Source organism: Dermochelys coriacea, chromosome 9, assembly GCF_009764565.3.
Source record: "Dermochelys coriacea isolate rDerCor1 chromosome 9, rDerCor1.pri.v4, whole genome shotgun sequence".
NCBI lineage: Eukaryota > Metazoa > Chordata > Testudines > Dermochelyidae > Dermochelys > Dermochelys coriacea.
This window is the reverse complement of record NC_050076.1, coordinates 52,778,711-52,798,512: the sequence shown is the minus strand read 5'-3', so window position 1 is coordinate 52,798,512 and position 19,802 is coordinate 52,778,711. Positions and strand designations below refer to the sequence as shown.

The window sequence follows — 19,802 nt, the reverse complement described above, 5'->3', positions numbered from 1 at the left end:
ATATACATACAAAAATACACTACCCACTTCTTTTGGGATTTCATATAATCTGAAAGGTGTGAGTGACTGATTCTTCTGCTCCTTCATATGGAGCTCCTAAGACAAGAGACAAGGTTGTTCATCGGGGCCTTTAACTGGGTCTTCTTCAAACACCCACCACCTTAGCTCAGGAAGGTCCCTTGCTGGTGTGCAGCATGCCACTCAACTAGAGTCCAGGCAGTTTCTCCTTCCTGTTATGACTTAGGGCCCTTTTCGTTGACACTGAATTCCATTAAGTTCAGTAGAGAACATCTTTGGTTTGAGGACTGCAAACTTCAGGGCTCCAACCCATAGACCAGTGGTCCCAAACTTGTTCCGCTACTTGTGCAGGGAAAGCCCCTGGCGGGCCGGGCCGGTTTGTTTACCTGCCGCGTCCGCAGGTTCGGCCGATCGCGGCTCCCAGTGGCCGCAGGCCAATGGGAGCTGCTGGAAGTGGCACGGACCAAGGGCCGTACTGGCCACTGCTTCCAGCAGCTCCCATGGGCCTGGAGCAGCGAACCGCGGCCACTGGGAGCCACGATCAGCCAAGTCCGCAGACGCAGCAGGTAAACAAACCGGCCTGGCCCGCCAGGGGCTTTCCCTGAACAAGCGGCGGAACAAGTTTGGGAACCACTGCTATAGACGGTTAACAAGTCATTTTCATAAACTGCAGCGTGAGTCAGAGGCTGATGCCAACTCAGGTATGTGATTTAGTTTAACTCTTGAGTCCCCAGTTTTGTAATATGCTGTCAATCTCCTAAGAAATAAGCCTAAGGTAATAATTTTTGAAATCCTGTCCTGTCATATTTTTTCTCCCAGCGATAAACAATGACCCACAGACATTGACTCTGTTTATTTGTTTTTTTTATTAAGACTCAGATGTCCAAGGAAAAGCAAGAATGTTGAAGGCGTTCCAAATAGTGCTCTGGTTCCTTCTTGTCTTTGTCTTTGCCCTTTTCTATAAACTCTCCTTGCAGTCTGGCTGCATCTTCTCATGCATGCCTATTGCTAAGCGATTCCTGACGCAAGAGGATGTTATGAGCCAGAGCAGAAGCATCATCTTTGTGGAGATCAGATCGCCTTGAGCCTCCTCCACTGGTTTCATGTTCTGTGGAGTCTGCTGCCAGGATCTACCATGACAGACCTGTTTTCTTCATGAAAGGGCTGAACAATAGCACATGGCTGGATTCAAATTCCACTTATGCAGGCTTCTCACTTTTATCTGCTATGAAGAATGTCTTCATTTTTCCTTTCCAGATGGAAACTTTGTTCCAGGAGACACACCTGCTGCCATGGTATCACAAGGTGAGAGGAAATGTTTTTGAACAAGATTTAAAGTAGAGGTGGTAGAAAATTAAAAGAACATTTTTGCACTTTTTTTGAAGCTGTTGTCATTTTGTTGCACCCAATATCAACCCCTTGTTCATGACAGTTTGCCATGCGTTAGTCAAAATATTTATTGAAATTGTTATGGACATTTACCATTTCCTGATGACAGGAGTTATGGTAAATGGAACATTTCAATAATGATTTTGATTAACCGTTTTGATAAAATATGGTTAATCACCATTTTTTTCAAAAAAGGCAATGTATTGATTAAAAAGTTGTATTTGAAAAATTTCAGTCAGCATGAATTTAAAGTGAGCTTTTAAAGTTTGTGAAAATGATTTCAGTGCTTGTTAAAGGTATCAGACGCAGCAATGAAAATGTCTGGGGACAAACTCTAGAAGTGAGAGGGTGATTCAGAGGTCAATTTTGGGGGGGAAAAAAGGCAGTGATGCTCTTCCAAGCTCCAACCAGGCCTCTCGGAACTGATGTTCAGGGAGTTCACACTCCTTTGAATTCTTGTTCTGAGTCCTTTGAGTCCTGTCTGAAAACTCAGGCAGACATCACTGCATTATTCTGCACTTGTTTTATGTTTTCATGGGTCTATTGGCAACCATTATAGCTAAGGACGTCATTATTTTATTTTTAAATGGAAGTGGAGAGTCTGGAGAATAAACAGGGGACCTGGCTGCTATACAGGTACACCAGCCCTCCATGCACCAGCATAACCCAAGGCCTGTTTTTCTCTCTCACTTTTTATCCTCTTTTTCGAGATTGTCAGGAAGGGCCTATTCCAAAGCTCATTGAAATCAATGAGAATCTTTCAATTGAATCCCATGGGCTTGGTATCAGACAGTGAGTGTGTAAATTGAGATGGGGGAGGTTGTTTGTGTGGAAACTACAGTTCATGATTCATATTCTCATTATTTCATAAATGTTGCAGGTTTCCTTGGAGTTTACTGCACCTTGGAAACACTTGTAGAATCAGGTTGAACAAAACCTACATCTGCTCTTGCCTTTTTCCAGCAAAGTTTCATAGCTGAAAAAGAAAATCAGCCATTACTTTTAAAGGGATTAAAGTAAGGATAGACACTGAAAGTTTTATAGAATATATAGCTAATGGGATCAGGTGTTTCGAAGTGGAGTCCATTGCATCTTTATGATCCCTTTCCAACTCTGCAGGTAAACGCAACCCAAGAAAAGCACTGGGTTCATATCAGCCCTGATGCCAGCAGACTTGCACTCATCTGGAAATACGGTGGGATCTACACGGACACAGATGTCATTTCCATCAGGCCTATTCCAGTGACAAACTTCCTGGCAGCCCAGGCTTCCCAGTTCTCCAGCAATGGGATTTTTGGCTTTCCTCACCATCACTGGTTCATTTGGGATTGCATGAAAGATTTTGTTCAAAACTACAATGGACGCATTTGAGGAAATCAAGGTCCCCTCTTAATGACGAGGAGGCTGCAAGCCTTGTGCAACCTGACCAATTTCCATAATGTGGAGGATCAGAGCTGTCAGAACATTTCCTTCTTACATCCTCAGCATTTCTACCCCATCCCGTACTCAGCATGGAGGCAGTACTACAGGGTCTGGGATACAAGCCCTGACTTCAATGGCTCCTATGTTTTGCACCTGTGGAACTTCATGAACAAGGAACACAACTGTGGTTGCAGGAAGTAAGATGTTAGTAGAAAATATGTAAAAAAACATACTGCCCCACCCCTTATAAGGCACTTATTCAAGGCACAAGAGGCAGTGGTCATATGCAACAAAATAAGACAATGACTGGATCTAGCAGAACAAGGTGTCCTTTCCAGCCCTGATTGTGCAGTTTATTTTAGTCACAGGACTATGTGTACCTCCTCTTAGTCAGTGACTCAGCCATTTTCTGTCTGCAGACCACTTTGTATGAGAGTCTCTCAGAAACCACCTCTTCTGCCAAGTTTCCCCAGGATCTAATGAAATCATAGAAAATCAGGGTTGGAAGGGACCTCAGAAGATAAGCTAGTCTACCCCCTTGCTCAAAGCAGGACCAATCCCCAATTTTTACCCCAGATCCCTAAATGGCCCCCTCAAGAATTGAACTTACAACCCTGGGTTTAGCTAGCCAATGCTCAAACCATTGAGCTATCCCCCCAAAAAATGTGTAGGAAGGTGGGGGTGTAAATATCACATCATCACTAATGGTAAGTATGTTTTGTCCTTTAGGGTAAAATTTTCCAAAGCAGCTAAGGGAGGTGGTAGAATCTCCTTCCTTAGAGGTTTTTAAGGTCAGGCTTGACAAAGCCCTAGCTGGGATGATTTAACTGGGACTTGGTCCTGCTTTGAGCAGGGGGTTGGACTAGATGACCTTCTGGGGTCCCTTCCAACCCTGATATTCTATGATTCTATGATTCTAAGTGATCTAGGAGCCAGAATTCCATTTGCAAGTCATGCTGGCTTTGGGAGCCAAATATCCACTGAAAATCAGTGCGACCTAGGAACACAAGGGTCAGATTTTCAAAGATATTTGGTGTCTACAGATGCAAAAAAGTGCTTTTGCAAATCCCATTAGGCATCTATCTGCATCTTTAGGTGCCTAAATGCCTTTAAAAATCTGGCCCCTTAGATGCTTTTGGAAATTTTTCCCTGCCATTTGATGTGTGGTTGTACAGCACTTTGTGCAATGAAGCTCCAAACTGGCCGAGGCCTCTTGGTGCTACTATAATATCAATGTTCAGTAATAATGAATATAATGACCATCAATTGTAGCTCAAACTTCCCCCACTCCAAGTGTTCATTTACATTGTTTATTTTTCCTCTCTTCTGCTTCAGCTATGTACCCTACCTTCTGGGCAGTGACATTTTTAAATGCACACATAAATAAAATATCTAACCCACTCCAGTGGCACTGAATTTGTATTCCCCTCTCAAGCCTCCTTCAAGCTTTTGGGATGGAGTGAAGAGGAAAGGGGGTTGTTTATTCATTGTTTTGTAATATATCTAAGTACTTATGTGGCCCCATTCTTACAGCATTTGGGCTGCTCACTTAAATTATTGAATTTCATCTCCCAACAACTAGTGAGGATGGGAAGTGCTATTCTCCCCATTGTACAGCTGCAGAACTAAGGCATGGAGATGAAGGCTTAGATCCCCAACAGAACCTAGGCACCTAAAGCCCAGATTTAGGCACTACTGCAATCCACAAAACCCCCATTCAGCTACTGCCTAACCCTGTAGGTGCTGAACTCATGATTTTAAGTTCCCCTGGCACTTAAGTTTCTGCCTCCAGTCATATGCACTGCCTGCAGTGCCCAGTCTGGTAAGTGTGCTCTGAGCATTCTTAATTCTGCACAAAATGGGCAGTGGAAGGAGGCCTCCCTTATAACCTTTAGCTCAGTGGTTAGGGAACTCACACCAGCTGAAGGGGACACCAGTTCAATTCCCCCCTCTGCCTGGCAAGGGGAAGGGATTGTACCCTAGGCTTCCCACCTCTCAGGGGACTGACCAAGCCTCTGAACTATGGGGTATTCTGATGTGAGAGTCTCTCCTGATGAAGCTTGGTCCACTTTGTAATAATAATTAAATACGCATTGGAACAGAGAAAGCATGACCTTTTGGTACATCTGCAGGCAGTTAGCCTCTGCCAGGCTGTGGCTACACAGCTGTTTTTAGCATGTTAGCTCAATCAGAGGAAGCACATGGATATTTACATAATGTAAGAGACCATGGCACAGGTAGTGTGGCCAAGCAGTTACAGCTGGGCTGGGATCCACACAGCAGGGACAGTGGTCAGAGGAATTGCTAGATCTAAGTTCAATAAATAAGAGTCGGGATCAAAGTCAGTCAGGGTCAGAGACCCGAAATAACACTGGGCTGCAGTCAGGAGTCAGCTTCCTGGGGCACCCTCCAGGGTTTAAATAGGGCTCCTGGCCAATCAAAGGGCCACAGGGTACTGTCACTCTGCGCCACCTGGGCTGTACATCCTACAGCTCCTACTCTCCACCATGCTCCCTGGCTGTGACTTTGCATGGGCTCTGGGTGGTGGAGTCCCAGGCTCTGCAGACCTGGGCCCTCATCCCTAAATCCTTACACCTGTCCTGGAAATTATACCTCCAGCTGCAGTGTAGCTACACCTTAGGAGAAGAATGACACGATCTTTCATCCTCACCCCTTGTAATTCACCATGATGTTTACCTCCACTCTGTGGTACAAACAAACCCTCCCCCTATCTTCCCTGTGGTATGATTTGCAAGCCACAACAGCAGAAGGTCTTCCCAGCTTTTAGTCTCCTGGCTTTTTATTAGGGGGTTACATTTCTTTCTAAGTAAATGTAAGCTGGATTCTTTCCCACTGTTAATTCAAATCCTTTCAAGCCCAGACCTCAAACAAGTCTAAATAGCAAATCTGTTTCTGTTCTGCTTGAAAGGCTGTTTAGAAATCCAAAGCCCAAGGGATGGCAGTTTAATAACCCATTATCAAATGTTTGCCATCTGTGATATGGTGTCTTTTGTAAACACAACCGCTAACCAGTGGACTGCAATCTGTAGCCTTTTCTATGCTGCACAAGTTACAGTAGAATTAACTAGCAGGAGTATGTACACATATACACGCACACGCACAGTGAACCCTGAGCTCTGTTCCCTTAAATCATGGGGCCTGATTCTCCTCTCACTCATCACAGTCAATCAGGAGTAACTGCACTGAAATACCTAAAGCTACACCAGTGTCAAGAGGCTACATGGTAGAGGAGAGTCAAACCAAGTGTTGCCAGAGCAACAGCTTGGCGTTAGGGAGCATTTTATCATTTGTTTTTCCCTGGAGAAGCCTTCTCCAGGGAAGGGGAGGCGGGGCAGGCTGCTTTCATCAGCGCATAGGCTGAGCTGTATATTTCTCCCTGTGCTGGGACAAGGGAACTGGGATTTTGCTTGAGCTCAGCACTGACAGCTGCTTTTCTTGGGTGGCTTTGAATTTCCCGGTGGGAGATGCAGGGAGGGGTGTAGGGTTACAGCACAGGAAACCCTCCCTGTTTTCCATGCAGCTTTGCATGGCCCTTCTGTGTTAGGAAACCACTTTAACCCTCTGCGTTCATCACTCCAAGGCGACCATTCTAGACTCTTTCCAAACTCTCCCTCTCTGAGGACAGGTAAGGATTTGCTTTTCTTGTGTCCTAGGGCTGGGATTTGCAGTCTCTCCTGGCCGGTCGAGTAATAAATACTGTATGTAAAAGTCTAGCTCAGAGGAGGGCTCAGGCCAGCGTTTCTCAACCTTTTTGATACCAGGGTCAAGCTTGCTGCTTTCCTAAACAGTGTCAGAGAGATCTCAGGGACTGGGGCCGTGCATGGACCGATCCCTGAAAAACACTGTGTTAGTTGGAAAGAGCTTCTGTTCGCACTCGTGCTTTGGAAAAGGAAGTATTGCAGAGGTTCCGCTTGGTTAAGTATTAGCTGCTGTGTCATGTCTCTAGCAGGCTAACCGAGCCCGGGTACATCCCACTCCACCTCCACTTGGCTGTGTGCTAGGTTTGCAGACAGTGGAGATTTTTTACAACCAGCCCATGAGGCCTGGGATCTGCACACGGAATCCCTGGTTTGCTTCAGCAGTTAGAGGGTGTTCCTGTTGCATCCATGCAGGAGAAAGAGAGTTTTGTGTGGCTTCCCCAGGAAGGGAGGTCTGGAGCAAGTATACCCTGCCAAGAAAGGAGGGGACGGCACTCTGCTGTCACTCACTCTGGGTCTGGAGGAGGGCTATTAGCCTGCTAAGCAGTTTCTGAACCAGACCCCAAATCCTGAAGTCTGTAATCTGGTTCTGAAGCCAGTGGGATATTTCACCACCTTTGAAATGCAAAAAACACAGCACCCTCCAAAGCAAGCCCACTGCAACCCCAACCCCCAAGGCAACTCCACAACACCCTCCCCGCCCCCCAACAGCCATTTATAGTATCTAGAGATAGAACACATATAGATAAGACTGATAATATGACAGGTTTCCTCACTCTCCTGTGACTCAAACCCTCTTACACACACACACACACACACACACACACTGCGCTTGTGTGTTGGTGGGCGGACAGCTGCTCTCTTTTCAACAGTTTCGATCTGTTATCACTTAAACTGGGGAAGTGGGAACACTGCAGGATCTCTAGCTGGACACAGACACTTTTATGTATCCCAGTGTATTGGCAGAATAATGCAAATCTTTAGACCCAAGTAAAAAAAACGAGCAGATTAAATTATTTTTCTGGCAACTGGCAAATCTATTTAAAAAAATGGCCAGGCTGATCAAATACTGTTCAGGTGGTAGCCCTAGAGTGAGGATTGAGAATTGAGGGCCACCCTATACTATTCCGCTGTAATACAGTTGCCAGCATTTGGGAACTTTTTTCCAAGGGACACATTTCCAAATAAGCAGGGTGGGGGTGGGGGGAGAAGCTGCTGGCTCCTCTTGTGTGAATGGGGTGCTTTAGTCTTCCCCACAGCTCGAATGCCTTTCAGAAGGGAAAAAAAGGCCAACAAAATAACCAGAATGTCCCTAGAATGCTCAGATAGTGGGGGAAGGATGGGGGGTGGGAATGGAAATGAAGGGGTAGGAAACAATGTTGGTGGAAGATTTGATAATAATTGATAATACTTAACACTGACTTACATCCTTTGCATGTTCAAAGTGCTTTACAGACCTTAACTGAATAATCTTTAGATTGTATATTCCCTAGTGCAGGGACTGTCTTTTACTTGTGGGTTTGTAAAGCACCTAGCACTGTGGGCTCCCAGGTGCTTTGATAATACAAATAAGTAAGAGGAGGGGGAAGGCCCTCAGCCCCTCCAATAACCTGCCTCTAGTTTTCTAATTGTTAAAACAAACTGTCAAACATCACATCACAATATACAATGTAAATATTGTTAAATCAGAACCTAATAAGTTCTCAAGCCACATTTTTCTTCCTTTACCTTCCTGTATATTTTGATTATTATCTATGGAAATATTTTTGTTGGTTTGTATGTGTATAGTGAAATCAACATTTGCCGACATTTACCGATAAAAATCTAATCCTTCCAAACCTAGTTGTAGATCTAGTTACACATTACACACAAAAACCTATGTTAAAAATACTATTTAGGTTGCAAAGATGAACATGCAAAAGTCAGAAAATGCCAGCATTAATGTTGTGTCTGTATTAGTATATGATCATGTAATTAAAGACCATGCCATAGTGCTCAAGAAGAGCTAAATGAAGATTGTAAAGACAGCCTCAATTCTGGCAATTCTTAGCTTTTAAATGCTTGCCTTTGAAAACTCAGTAATGTTCTTTTCATGTTGGTTTTGTGTGTGGAATTTCCCAGGTTTTTTAAAAGCAAACGGCAAATAGAAATTCTGGACTGTTAGAGATAAGCACCCAGGTCTTTTCTCCTTCTTTTCCCCTACTTCTCTTGTCCCACCGCAGGTTTGGGAGGATTTCATATTCCATGGGCTGGTTTCCCTCATGGAAGAGAATACCCCTGTCATCCTCTTTGACTGCAATGGGAGGAATTTAGGATTTCTCATACAAAACCAGTCCATCGTTCAATCTAGTGTGAGACCCTGCCTTCAGGAGTGGCTAAGGCAGCAGATGATGCTTCAGAAGAAGGCAAAAGCTCCCATAAGGAGCCAGTTGTACACTACTATATATCTTTTGACCCATACAATGATCAGTTTATGCCCTGAAGTGACTGATTCCCCATCTCCTCACCCAGCAGGATGTTTCCTCACCTAGGATGTCTTCTCTATACTGTCTCTCTCCTTCACGCTCTCTAAAAAACTATAAATATATGTAATATACTAGAACATTGTGTTCCCTATAATTCTGTATTTCTGCAGCAGCCCTGCAGTTACTTTTGCTATATATAAACAGTACAGTGTGCTTTCAACACTGTTATTACCTAGGTAACCATAACAACAGGAGCTGATAACCCAAGGCTAGAAGCGATCCCTGCAGGTTTCTATTTCACAGAGTGCTGCTCAGCATTCCCGTCCCCAGATCATATTGAATATCACATTGCATGACAGTCCCACTCTCGGGGGTCCCCTTTGTTTGTCACAGCAACAGTGAAATAGATGTTTCACTGCAGGACACAGAAAACTGATAGCAGTTGGCTGGGTTAATCTCAGCTTGCGTGCATCTGGCTGCGATTAACTGTTATGAGCCAGGGCTGGGGTTTGTGCCTGGTTTTTCACAGTGCCTGGCACACTGGAGTTCTGATCTCAACTGGGGCCTCTAGACACTACCACAGTGCAAATCCTAAATAAACAATGAATAGCAATCATTACTTCCGCAGGCAAGAAATATGGTGCATCCGGGTATTAGTCATGGTAGCCTTACCATTAGGGTTGCCAACTTTCTAATAGCAAAAAACCGAATACCCTTGCCCTGCCCCTTCCCCAAGGCCCTGCCCTTTCTCTGAGGCCCCCCTCCCTCTGTCGCTTGCTCTCCCCCACCCTCACTCACTTTCACTGGGTTGGGGCATTGGGGGCGGGAGGGGGTGAGGTCTTCTGCTGGGGGTGCAGGCTCTGGGATGGGGCTGGGGATGAAGGGTTTGAGGTGCAGGAGGGGGCTCTGGGATGCGGCCAAGTTGGAGTACAGGAGCAGGCTCAGAGCTGGGGCAAGGGGTTGGGATGTGGACTTTGGGAGGGAGTTAGGGTGCGGAAGAGGGTTCTGACCTGGGGCAGGGGGTTCAGGGTGCAGGCTCTGGCCGGGCAGCGATTACCTCAGGTGGCTCCCAGTCAGCAGTGCAGCAGAGCTAAGGCAGGCCCCTGCCTGCTCTGGCTCCGCACTGTTCCTGGGAGCGACTGGCATGTCCAGCCCTTTGGCAGAGGCGTGGCCAGTCGGCTCTGCACTATGTATGCTGCCTGCACCCGCCGCCCCTGCAGCTCCCATTGGCCATTGTTCTTGGCCAATGGAAACTGCAGAATTGGCTCTGGGGGCAGAGGCAGCATGCAGAGCCCCCCTGATCACCCCTGCGCCTAGGAGCCAGACGTGCTGGCCGCTTCCGGGAGCTGCGCAGAGCCAGGGCAGGCACAGAGTCAACCTTAGCCCCAGGCCCCTGCCATCCGGACTTTTAATGGCCCGGTCAGCAGTGCTTTCCCAGAGCTGCCAGGGTTCCTTTTTGACTGGGGTTGTGGTTCAAAACCGGATGCCTGGCAACCCTACTTGCCATCTCTATCCCAATGAGTTATAAAGTCAGGTTGTGCAGGATGGGCTTTTAAAGGATTTCTATTCACTTCCAAAAAAACTATGAAGCAGCAAACAAGCCTATCTCATTTTTTGGTCAAAAAATTCAATTGTACACAGAAGTCTGTTGCCCAGGTGCACACTGTCCCTCTTGGAGAACTACTGGGGAGATACAACTGTGACAAATGCCTGCAGGTAGCTGATTTGCAAGTTCACCATTTCCTGTATTCCTTGGATGCAGGGCAAGTGTTTCAGTGTCAGCCACAGCCAGCCCAATTCTCCTCCTGCTGACACCATTGCAAATGAGGGGCAACTCCATTGAAGTCCACATGGTTTCTCCTGTGTTAAATAGGTGTAGGTGAGATCAGGCCCAGGACATGCACACCCAGGATAGATAGATTAGGCTTCGGGTGGTTCTGGGTGGGGAGAACTCTGGCGGAGTTCTCTCAGCCGGGCTGTTTGTGACTCTCCCTCTCCTTGTTGCCATGTGTCACTCCATTTTACCCCCTTGGGCACGACTCAGGAGAAACACATGGGACGGATCCTCCCCTGGTGTAAATCCTCACCTTTGAAGTCGATGAACCTATGTTGAGTTACACCAACTGAGGATGTGGTCCATGAGTCTCTATTTAAGTGTGCTACAGCCTGTGAACAAGTGCTGCCTTATCTTCCTTTGGGAGTTCAGCCTGGTCAGAAGCTCAGAAAAATCGGATAGTGCTCTGCATTCATGAAATGTACCCAGATCTGCATAAATTCTCACTCCGTTTCTGGCCCTGTTAATTACTTGCTTCTGACACACACACCCTGCACCCTCAAACAATTTCAGACAATGAATGCATGTTTATTTTAACCACCTGGAGATCTCAGGCTGGTGGCAGTATAAGTCTACAACAGCCTGCCCTTAGGCATCTTGTTACTATTGCACATGACACACCTAGTAACACACTGTTGCTCTACACAACTCTCTGTTGTAAGTCTTCTTGGTGTTCAGAGTTGATCTGAAAATATGGTATGTAACATTTTATAAATGGCAATTTTTTCTAATTAACTTCTCTGTAGGAATAGAATAGCAGGTATCCCATCCCATTCAGGATGATTGTAAACACCGAGAGCAGAATTTTAGAATCCTGTAACTGATGTCCTGATTTTAACAGTTAAATACTTGTTACATTTTACAGTTTATGGATATTAACCCCCAACAGAATTTCCAGCTACCAAGGCTAATGAGAAAGATTCCTTGAAACTATATATAGAGGTTTACAGATTTTTAAAATATCTTTTAAGCCTGGTTATCTAACTGCTCTTATATGTATGTCTATATTTTAGGACACAAAATGACCAAACACTGTGTCATGGAATAACTTAGATTTAATTCAGAGCTAGGTAACACAAAAAAGTGGTTTTGGCCTGTGGATGGCACAAATAAAAAATGCTGCAATACAGGCAGTGTATCTGTTTAACATGTGGTGTTTGAAAGCAATCAGAACTGTGTGCTACCATGAAGAACTGTGTGTGTATATGTGTGTGTGTGAGAGAGAGACAGAACATTTAAACAGTTGTAACTCAGAAAGGATGGGTTTCTTTTTAAAGTTTCCACTTTAAAGTATTAAAAGCTGAAAAGTATGGTTCAGCATAGTTACCATCTGTTGATTTTCTACATATCTGGTGATGGCTCGGTCTTCAATATGTCAGTAGCTGACATGTATTTCCCTGCAGAATTTAACAAAATCTACTGATATAATTTCCTCACAGAGAATCATTTTCTAATAGTCTCTTCTTTTTACACAGGCTATTCTTTATATGGGTATGTGCATCTTTATGCATGTGTACACGTGTATGTATACAGTGTAGTTATAGCAGTGGTTCTCAAACTAGGGCCACTGCTTGTTCAGAGAGAGCCCCTGGCAGGCCAGGTCGGTTGGTTTACCTGCCGCGTCCACAGGTTCGGCCGATCGCGGCTCCCACTGGCCGCAGTTCGCCGCTCCAGGCCAATGGGAGCTACAGGAAGGGCGGCCAGTACGTCCCTTGGCCCGCGCCGCTTCCCACAGCCCTGGTTGGCCTGGAGAGGCGAACCGCGGCCAGTGGGAGCCATGATCGGCCAAACCTATGGACACTGCATGTAAACAAATCAGCCCGGCCTGCCAGGGGCTTTCTCTGAACGAGCAGCAGCCCTAGTTTGAGAACCACTGAGCTACACCCATGTGTTATTGGGATTCATACACAGTGGGTGCATGCATACGTTTTAGGTGTGTATGCAGCCTTTAAGTATAGGTGTGCTGTATAGAGGTGTTTGTATGATCATTAGATATGTATTTGTACAATGTAGGTATGTGTATGCGTACCGTTGTGAGTGCTAAAGCCACTATATTAAAAAGTGACTTTCTGAAATTGGCTCCTAAATACACATTTAGGCACCTGAATAAGTTCTCTGATTTTCAAAAGGGTTGAGTACAGCAGTTTGCACTGACTTTGTATAGGCATACATGTATATGCAAAAACTATGGGTACGTGCATCTTCAGTATATGGGTGAGTTCTATACAGAGTTGGTAAAAATGTATTTTAATTACCACAAAAAAGTGAAGAAAATTTTCCTCAAAATAATTTTGTTTTTCATTAAAAATAAATAAATAAATAAAAATGAACAATTGGAGGGGCTGGTTGGTTTGTTTGTTTGTTTGTTTTTTGACAAAAATCCAAAATATTCCAAAAAAACAAAAAAATTTTCTTGCGAAAATTCAAAAAGCCATTTTTTTGTTCTGAAAAATGTTTTGACAAAATGTTGTGGCCAGCCCTATCATCACAGAGATTTGAATGTATACAGATGAAAGGTAGCTTTGTGTATGCACACAGTAGATTCATAGATTCATAGATACTAAGGTCAGAAGGGACCATTCTGATCATCTAGTCCGACCTCCTGCACAGCGCAGGCCACAGAATCTCACCCACCCACTCCTATGAAAAACCTCACCCATGTCTGAGCTATTGAAGTCCTTAAATCATGGTTCAAAGACTTCAAGGAGCAGAGAAGCCTCCCTCAAGTCAACCATGCCCCATGCTACAGAGGAAGGCGAAAATCCTCCAGGGCCTCTCCAATCTGACCTGGAGGAAAATTCCTTCCCGACCCCAAATATGGCAATCAGCTAAACCCTGCGCATATGGGCAAGATTCACCAGCCAGATACCCAGGAAAGAATGTGCATGCTCAGTGCAGATCTGTGTTTGTGAAAAACAATAAACGTACTTACCAGCCTTTTTTCCTTATTTTCCAGCCTTTCTCCCAAAATACATACTACCCATTGCATTGGCCTGTCTTCAAAACTAAGTGGCTGGGTATGCCAGGGCACACTGCCTCCATGAGCTACCCTACTAGTGGCGTTGTCTTTGGGAACATGCTGACCAACTCAGGTGGAATTCCCGCCTTCAAATTCCAGTCCCGTCGAGATAGCGTTGACTGGAGGCGGTTCAGTGCCATAGACGTAGAGCGGGTGGCTCGGGAGCTGGACGTGACCACGCTCCAAGAGAACATTGTCAGCGTCACCTTCTGTAACCTGGACTCGGAGAAGTGTCCACACTGCCAGCAGCCCATAGACCCAGTTCTCTTAAAGGTCCTTAAGATGGCACAGCTGACCATCGAGTATCTGCTGCACTCGCAGGAGTACCTGACTGCCAGTCTGGCGCTGCAGGAGGAGCAGCTGCAGGCTACCCTGGAGGAGCTGAAGCGCACCAAGCAGGAGCTGGACAAGCAGGCAGAGGAGTTGAAGGGAGTGAAGGAGGAGAGCCGGAGGCGGAAGAAGATGATTGCCACCCAACAGCTCCTCTTGCAGGCTGGGACCAATAACTACCACAAGGTGAGCTCTGGGGCAGAGAACAAAAATAACCTCCCAACCTTGATTGTCCTGGAGGTATGAGAGGAAGGTGCCTTTTCCTCACTGACCTCAGCGGCAATGGCAATTCAGTCCCCAGCAGCACTAGGTAAGCGTGACCTAGACCAGGTGCTAGACAGAAAACTTCACTGTTCAGCCCTGATCCAGCCAATCTGAATTGGAACCTTGTGAAGAGTTCCATTGACTACTGCCCTTCTTCCAGATAAGTGTGTGCTTAAGTGCTTGGCTGGATCATGGCCCTGGTGGCTCAGCCACTCACCCAGGATGTGGGAGACCCTAATCAAGTCCTCCCTCTGCCTACTGAGGAGAAGGGATTTGACCAGGGATCTCCCACATCTCAGGTGAGCTCCCTGAACCACTGGGCTATGCGACATTCTGAAGTGGGTCTCCCTCAGTCTCTCCTGTTGAAACCATTCCTCTTTCATGAAACGTCAGTTGAGTCAGAGCCAGTGAGAATCCCTCTCTAGCCCAGCAGTTGGAGCAGTCCCCTGAGAGGTGGCAGATGCCTGGTCAAACCCCTTCTCCCCCCAGGCAGCTGAGCTGAAATCTCCCACATCTGGGGGGAGGGCTCTAACTACTGGGCTAAAAAATGTAAGGGAGGAGATCCTCCTCCTTCCCTCTCCCCCGAGGCTGTTTTGTGTGGAGTGAGGGAGGTACCTAAGATGCCCACCTCCAGGCAAGGGGCCTCCCTGCAGCCCAGACTTAGGTGCCTAACTCCAGGAGGGAGCTTGGCTTAGGACACACCCCTCTCCTCAGCATCTCCCATTGGCTACCTTAGACGGCTCTCTGCCTAGCGTGCTGGCTTTGTGGATCCCATTCTTAGGTGCCTCTCTCTCCCCATGCCTTGTATAAGGAGCTTAGGTGCCTCACTCAGGCTCTGTGGATCCCAGTGTGCTAGGCACCTAAAGGTTAGGGGTTGCAATGCCGAAGGCCCTTTGTGGATCCAAGCTGAGGTCCTCAGATTCTACGGTCCTGGGGACCATACAGATACCTATGATAGATATATGACAGGAAATCTAGAATCACTCTTTTTTTCTGGAAACCGGTAGCACATTTCTTTCCTCCAGTCTTATCCAGTACCTATCCAATGGTACAATTATTAATTATTAAAAACCAGTGATTGCCAATAAATCACCACATCGGTCAGCCAATTCCCTTACTTGGGAATGTCCTACAAGCCATTGGATTTATATTCATCTATTCCAAACTGTCTCTTAGCCGCAGCTCTTCCTTTTTTATTAATGGCTCCAGCTTCACTTCCATCTTTTTCAAGTTGAAGACCAAGTTTTTTTTAATTGCAGTACTTCAGCCATTTTTGAATCATTAATTCATCCTCTTTGTTTGAGCCTACTTTCTCCCTAGTATTCCTTTTTGTCCTGAATATCTTTATAAAAGTCCTTCTTTTTGTCCTTCATCACCCTGTGGCTAGTATTAACTTGTTTTGATCATCTCTTGCCCAAAGTTTTCCCTGCAAGCCTGAGCGGTCTCTGAATTGTCTTCTTGGATTGTCTCTTCTTCTCCAACCCTATGAGAGGTTCTCTTTTGGCCTCAGAGTAAAGATACTCCTGATAATCATGCTGTGATAAGGTTCTGACTCAGGTCGCAAGTATGTTGGGAACTCTGCTTTCAACTAACAGAATGAAGTCTTTTTGTTTGGGGTGGTATGGTAGGATGGGATGGGGAGAGTGTAGCACTCTGGTAATCTGATCCCTTTCACTCATTCGCTTTTTCTAATGCCCAGTGCCAGCTGTGTGACAAGGCCTTCATGAACTACTCCTACCTCCAAGCCCACATTCAGCGCAGACACACTGAGGCCAGTGAAGCTGGTGAGTATGGGGCTGAGCTTTACTCCTTTGGCTTCTTTTTGGAAGGGTTTTAGGCCTCTTAGCCGCAGGGGATGACAAGCCTTGGAGAGGAGCGACATGGGCATGCAGCACACTTTATTGTTTTTAAGACTGGCTTTTCCTGAAATACTTTTGTTCTAAGTATATCGTACTTTCCTTTAAGGAAGCTGCTGGGTCACTAATTTCCTCTGTCATGGCCCTGATGGGAGCAGCACTGCAGGGTCTGAGTCCAAGTCCAAGCTGCTAAGGTGATCGCAGTTCATTGTCTGAGAGTGGGAAAAATGCATCTTCTCACCCCTCAAAAGAGGTGACAGACCCAGGGCTGGGACTTAGAGTGGGTGCTGGCAGAGAGACCAGGGGCTATGTGAGGTACAGTGAGCCCAATAACTATGATACTCAGCATCTCTGAAAATCAAGCTGTATATTTAGGTTCATAGAAATAGATCTACGTGACTAACCTTAGGCGTCCATCTGCACCACTGAAGATCCCAAATCAATAATGAAGCATTTGCATCTAAAATGAGAAACAACACATTTGAAAACATATAGATGTCTCCTTTATTCGAAAAAAAAAGGAAAGTCAGGGTGGTCTAGTGGCTAGAGCAATGGACTGGAACTCAGGAGATCTCGATTCTAAGCCTGGTGCTGCCACTGGCCTGCTGGGTGACCCTGGGCAAGTCACTTCCCATTCTGTGCCTCAGTTTCCCCATCTGTAGAATAGAGACGATGCTATTGATGTCCTTTGTAAAACACTTTGCTATCTATGGATCTATTTAGTCACTTATCAAGACCAGAATTCCGATGCTTCAACTTGGCAGACAAGAGAATTCAGAACTGGAGACACACAGTCACCTGTTCCACTATCCACAAACAGGTTTCAGAGTAGAAGCCATGTTAGTCTGTATTCGCAAAAATACAGACTAACACTAATACTACCCACAAACAAGTTGCCTGGAGGAAAGAAATCACAACCTTTGGTACAAAAAATGCAAGCTGAGCTCAACTCAAGGAGGGCTCTGCCGCTGCTGTGATATGCATTCTGTCCAGTAGAGGGCAGTAGTGTTATACATATATCTTGCATGTGTCCGATCCTTAAGTCATTTTCCCAAGTATCTTATTTTAAAATTGCAACAGCTGTTAAAAAAACCTGCAGTGAAAAGCAAAAAATGGCTTGGCATTTTTAATTTTGTTACAAATTTGAACATGTTCCACGTTTTGCAAATATTTTTCACTGAAAATTGAGCCCCTTTTCTGGGGCAAATGACTCAAGGGCTGATCCTGAAGCTTTACAGTCAACGAGAGTTTTGCCTCTGGCTTTAATGAAAGCAGGATCAGGTCCTAAACATCCAAGATAAGTCACGGCAGAAGCTTCTGGCAATTCAGGCCATCACTTATGATTCCTCGCTTTGAATGGCCTTCACAGAGAGACAGAAGAAGAAGCAGGTGGAGCAAATGGAGGACGAGATTCAAGAACTAAGAATGAAGCTGAAAGAGACCCATACGCAGCTGGAAATTGAGAGAGAGGCTGAGACTCAGTGCAGGGTTCAGGTATGAAAACAAGTCTATTTCCAATGATTTGGGGGGAAACCGGTGAGGGAAGGAGGAAAGGGGAACATTTATTTTACTTTGACCTGAAACAAAATGAAAAACTCAGCATCCAACATCAAGGAGAATTCTAATTTCTTTTGAAATTTTTCACAGAAAATCTGCAATTTTGCAAAGACAAAACTGCTGGACAGTAACGAAATTTTGGATATGTCCTTAAAGTAACATTCCTTTAAAAACAAACAAACTTTCAAACTTTCTAGGCCTAGTCTACTCTAGAAAAGGTTTGCTGGTGTCACTATACAGGTATATACAGTCAGTGCTATACCAGCAAACCCTCCTACTGGAGATGTACCTATTACTGCCAAAGAGTGCTTTTGCTGGTATCACTTATACTAGTCCCCGAAACTGAATAAGCCATGCTGACAAATGGCCCTTTTGCTAGTATAACTATAACTATACTAGGGCTTTTGCCACTATCAAAATGTCATAAAGTCATAGCCCTGACTGACATTATTATACCAACAAACGTTTCTACCGTAGACCTGACTTTAGCCCCAGGCTGGCTCTATACATGTTTTTTGCAGTGGTGTAACTAAGGGTATGTCTACACTGCAATCACAGGTTGTGGCTGCAGCCAGTTTTAGACATATCTGAGCTAGTTCTCATCTAGCTAGCTAGAGTACCAGAGCAGTGATGCTGTGGCAACGTGGGCTGTAGAAACCCACTTGGAATTCTGGGTAATTCACACTGTTCTCATAAACAAACTAGGGAAATGCAACCTAGATGGAGCTACTATATGGTGAGTGCATAACTGGTTGGAAAACCACTCTCAGAGAGTAGTTATCAGTCGTTCAAAGTCAATCAGGAAAGGCATAACAAGTGGGGTCCTGCAGGGATCAGTTCTGGGTCCCGTTCTGTTCAATATCTTCATCAATGATTTAGATAAGGGCACAGAGAGTACAGTTATAAAGTTTGTGAATGATACCAAGCTGGAAGGAGTTGCAAGTACTTTGGAGGATAGGATTAACATTCAATATGATCTGGACAAACTGGAGAAATGAAGTAAACAAGATGAAATTCAATAAGGACAAATGCAAAGTACTCCACTTAGGACGGAACAATCAGTTGCACATATATAAAACGAAATGACTGCCTAGGAAGCCGTACTGCGGAAAGGAATCTGGGGGTCACAGTGGATCACAAGTTAAATATGAGTCAACAGTATAATACTGTTGCAAAAAAACCCAAACATCATTCTGGGATGTATTAGCAGGAGTGTTGTAAGCAAGATATGAGAAGTAATTCTTCCACTCTACTTCATGCTGATTAGGCCTCAGTTGGAGTATTGTGTCCAGTTCTGGGTGCCACGTTTCAGGAAAGATGTGGACAGATAGGAGAAAGTACAGAGAAGAGCCACGAAAACTATTAAAGGTCTAGAAAACATGACCTCTGAGAAAAGATTGAAAAAATTGGCTTTGTTTGGTCTGGAGAAAACTGATAGGGGACATAACAGTTTTCAAGTACATAAAAGGTTGTTACAAGGAGGAAGGAGAAAAATTGTTCACCTTAACTACTCAGGACTGGACAAGAAGCAATGGGCTTAAATTGCAGCAAGGGTGGTTTCGGTTGGACATGAGGAAAAACTTCCTAACTGTCAGGGTGATTAAGCACTGGAATAAATTGCCTATGGAGGCTGTGGAATCTTCGTCATTTGAGATTTTTAAGAACAGGTTAGACAAACACCTCTCAGGAGTGGTCTAGATAATATATAGTTCTGCCCTGTGTGCAGGGGAGTGGTTTAGATGACCTCTCGAGGTCCCTTCCAGTCCTATGCTTTTTCGATTCTGTAATTACATACTCTTGTCAATTGGGGTGGTGATTTTATATTGAAATAGTTATACTGGTAGAAGCGCTAATATGACTGCAGTTATACTGATGTAACTATGCCTGATACCAGGATACCTTATAGGAATAAGCACCTTTATACCAATA

At 45.1% G+C, this 19,802-nt stretch overlaps 1 protein-coding gene and 1 pseudogene across 3 annotated transcripts in view; both read left to right on the top strand.

Annotated features, from left to right (window-relative positions):
• The first annotated feature begins 917 nt into the window (after positions 1 to 917).
• On the top strand, positions 918 to 3,173 carry LOC119860902 (annotated as a pseudogene).
• A 2,950-nt stretch (positions 3,174 to 6,123) lies between these two features.
• Positions 6,124 to 19,802, top strand: part of DZIP1L (DAZ interacting zinc finger protein 1 like) — a 39,956-nt gene continuing 26,277 nt past the window's right edge. For 2 of the 3 annotated variants that reach the window (XM_043492574.1, XM_043492573.1), the window contains exons 1-4: positions 6,125 to 6,475; positions 13,804 to 14,382; positions 16,160 to 16,244; positions 17,686 to 17,810. In XM_043492574.1, the coding sequence (XP_043348509.1) occupies positions 13,867 to 14,382; positions 16,160 to 16,244; positions 17,686 to 17,810 (726 nt within the window). In that variant the 5' untranslated portion in view covers positions 6,125 to 6,475; positions 13,804 to 13,866. Of the gene's footprint in view, positions 6,476 to 13,803; positions 14,383 to 16,159; positions 16,245 to 17,685; positions 17,811 to 19,802 lie in introns of all 3 variants that reach the window. The other variant, XM_043492575.1, reaches the window with a different exon arrangement.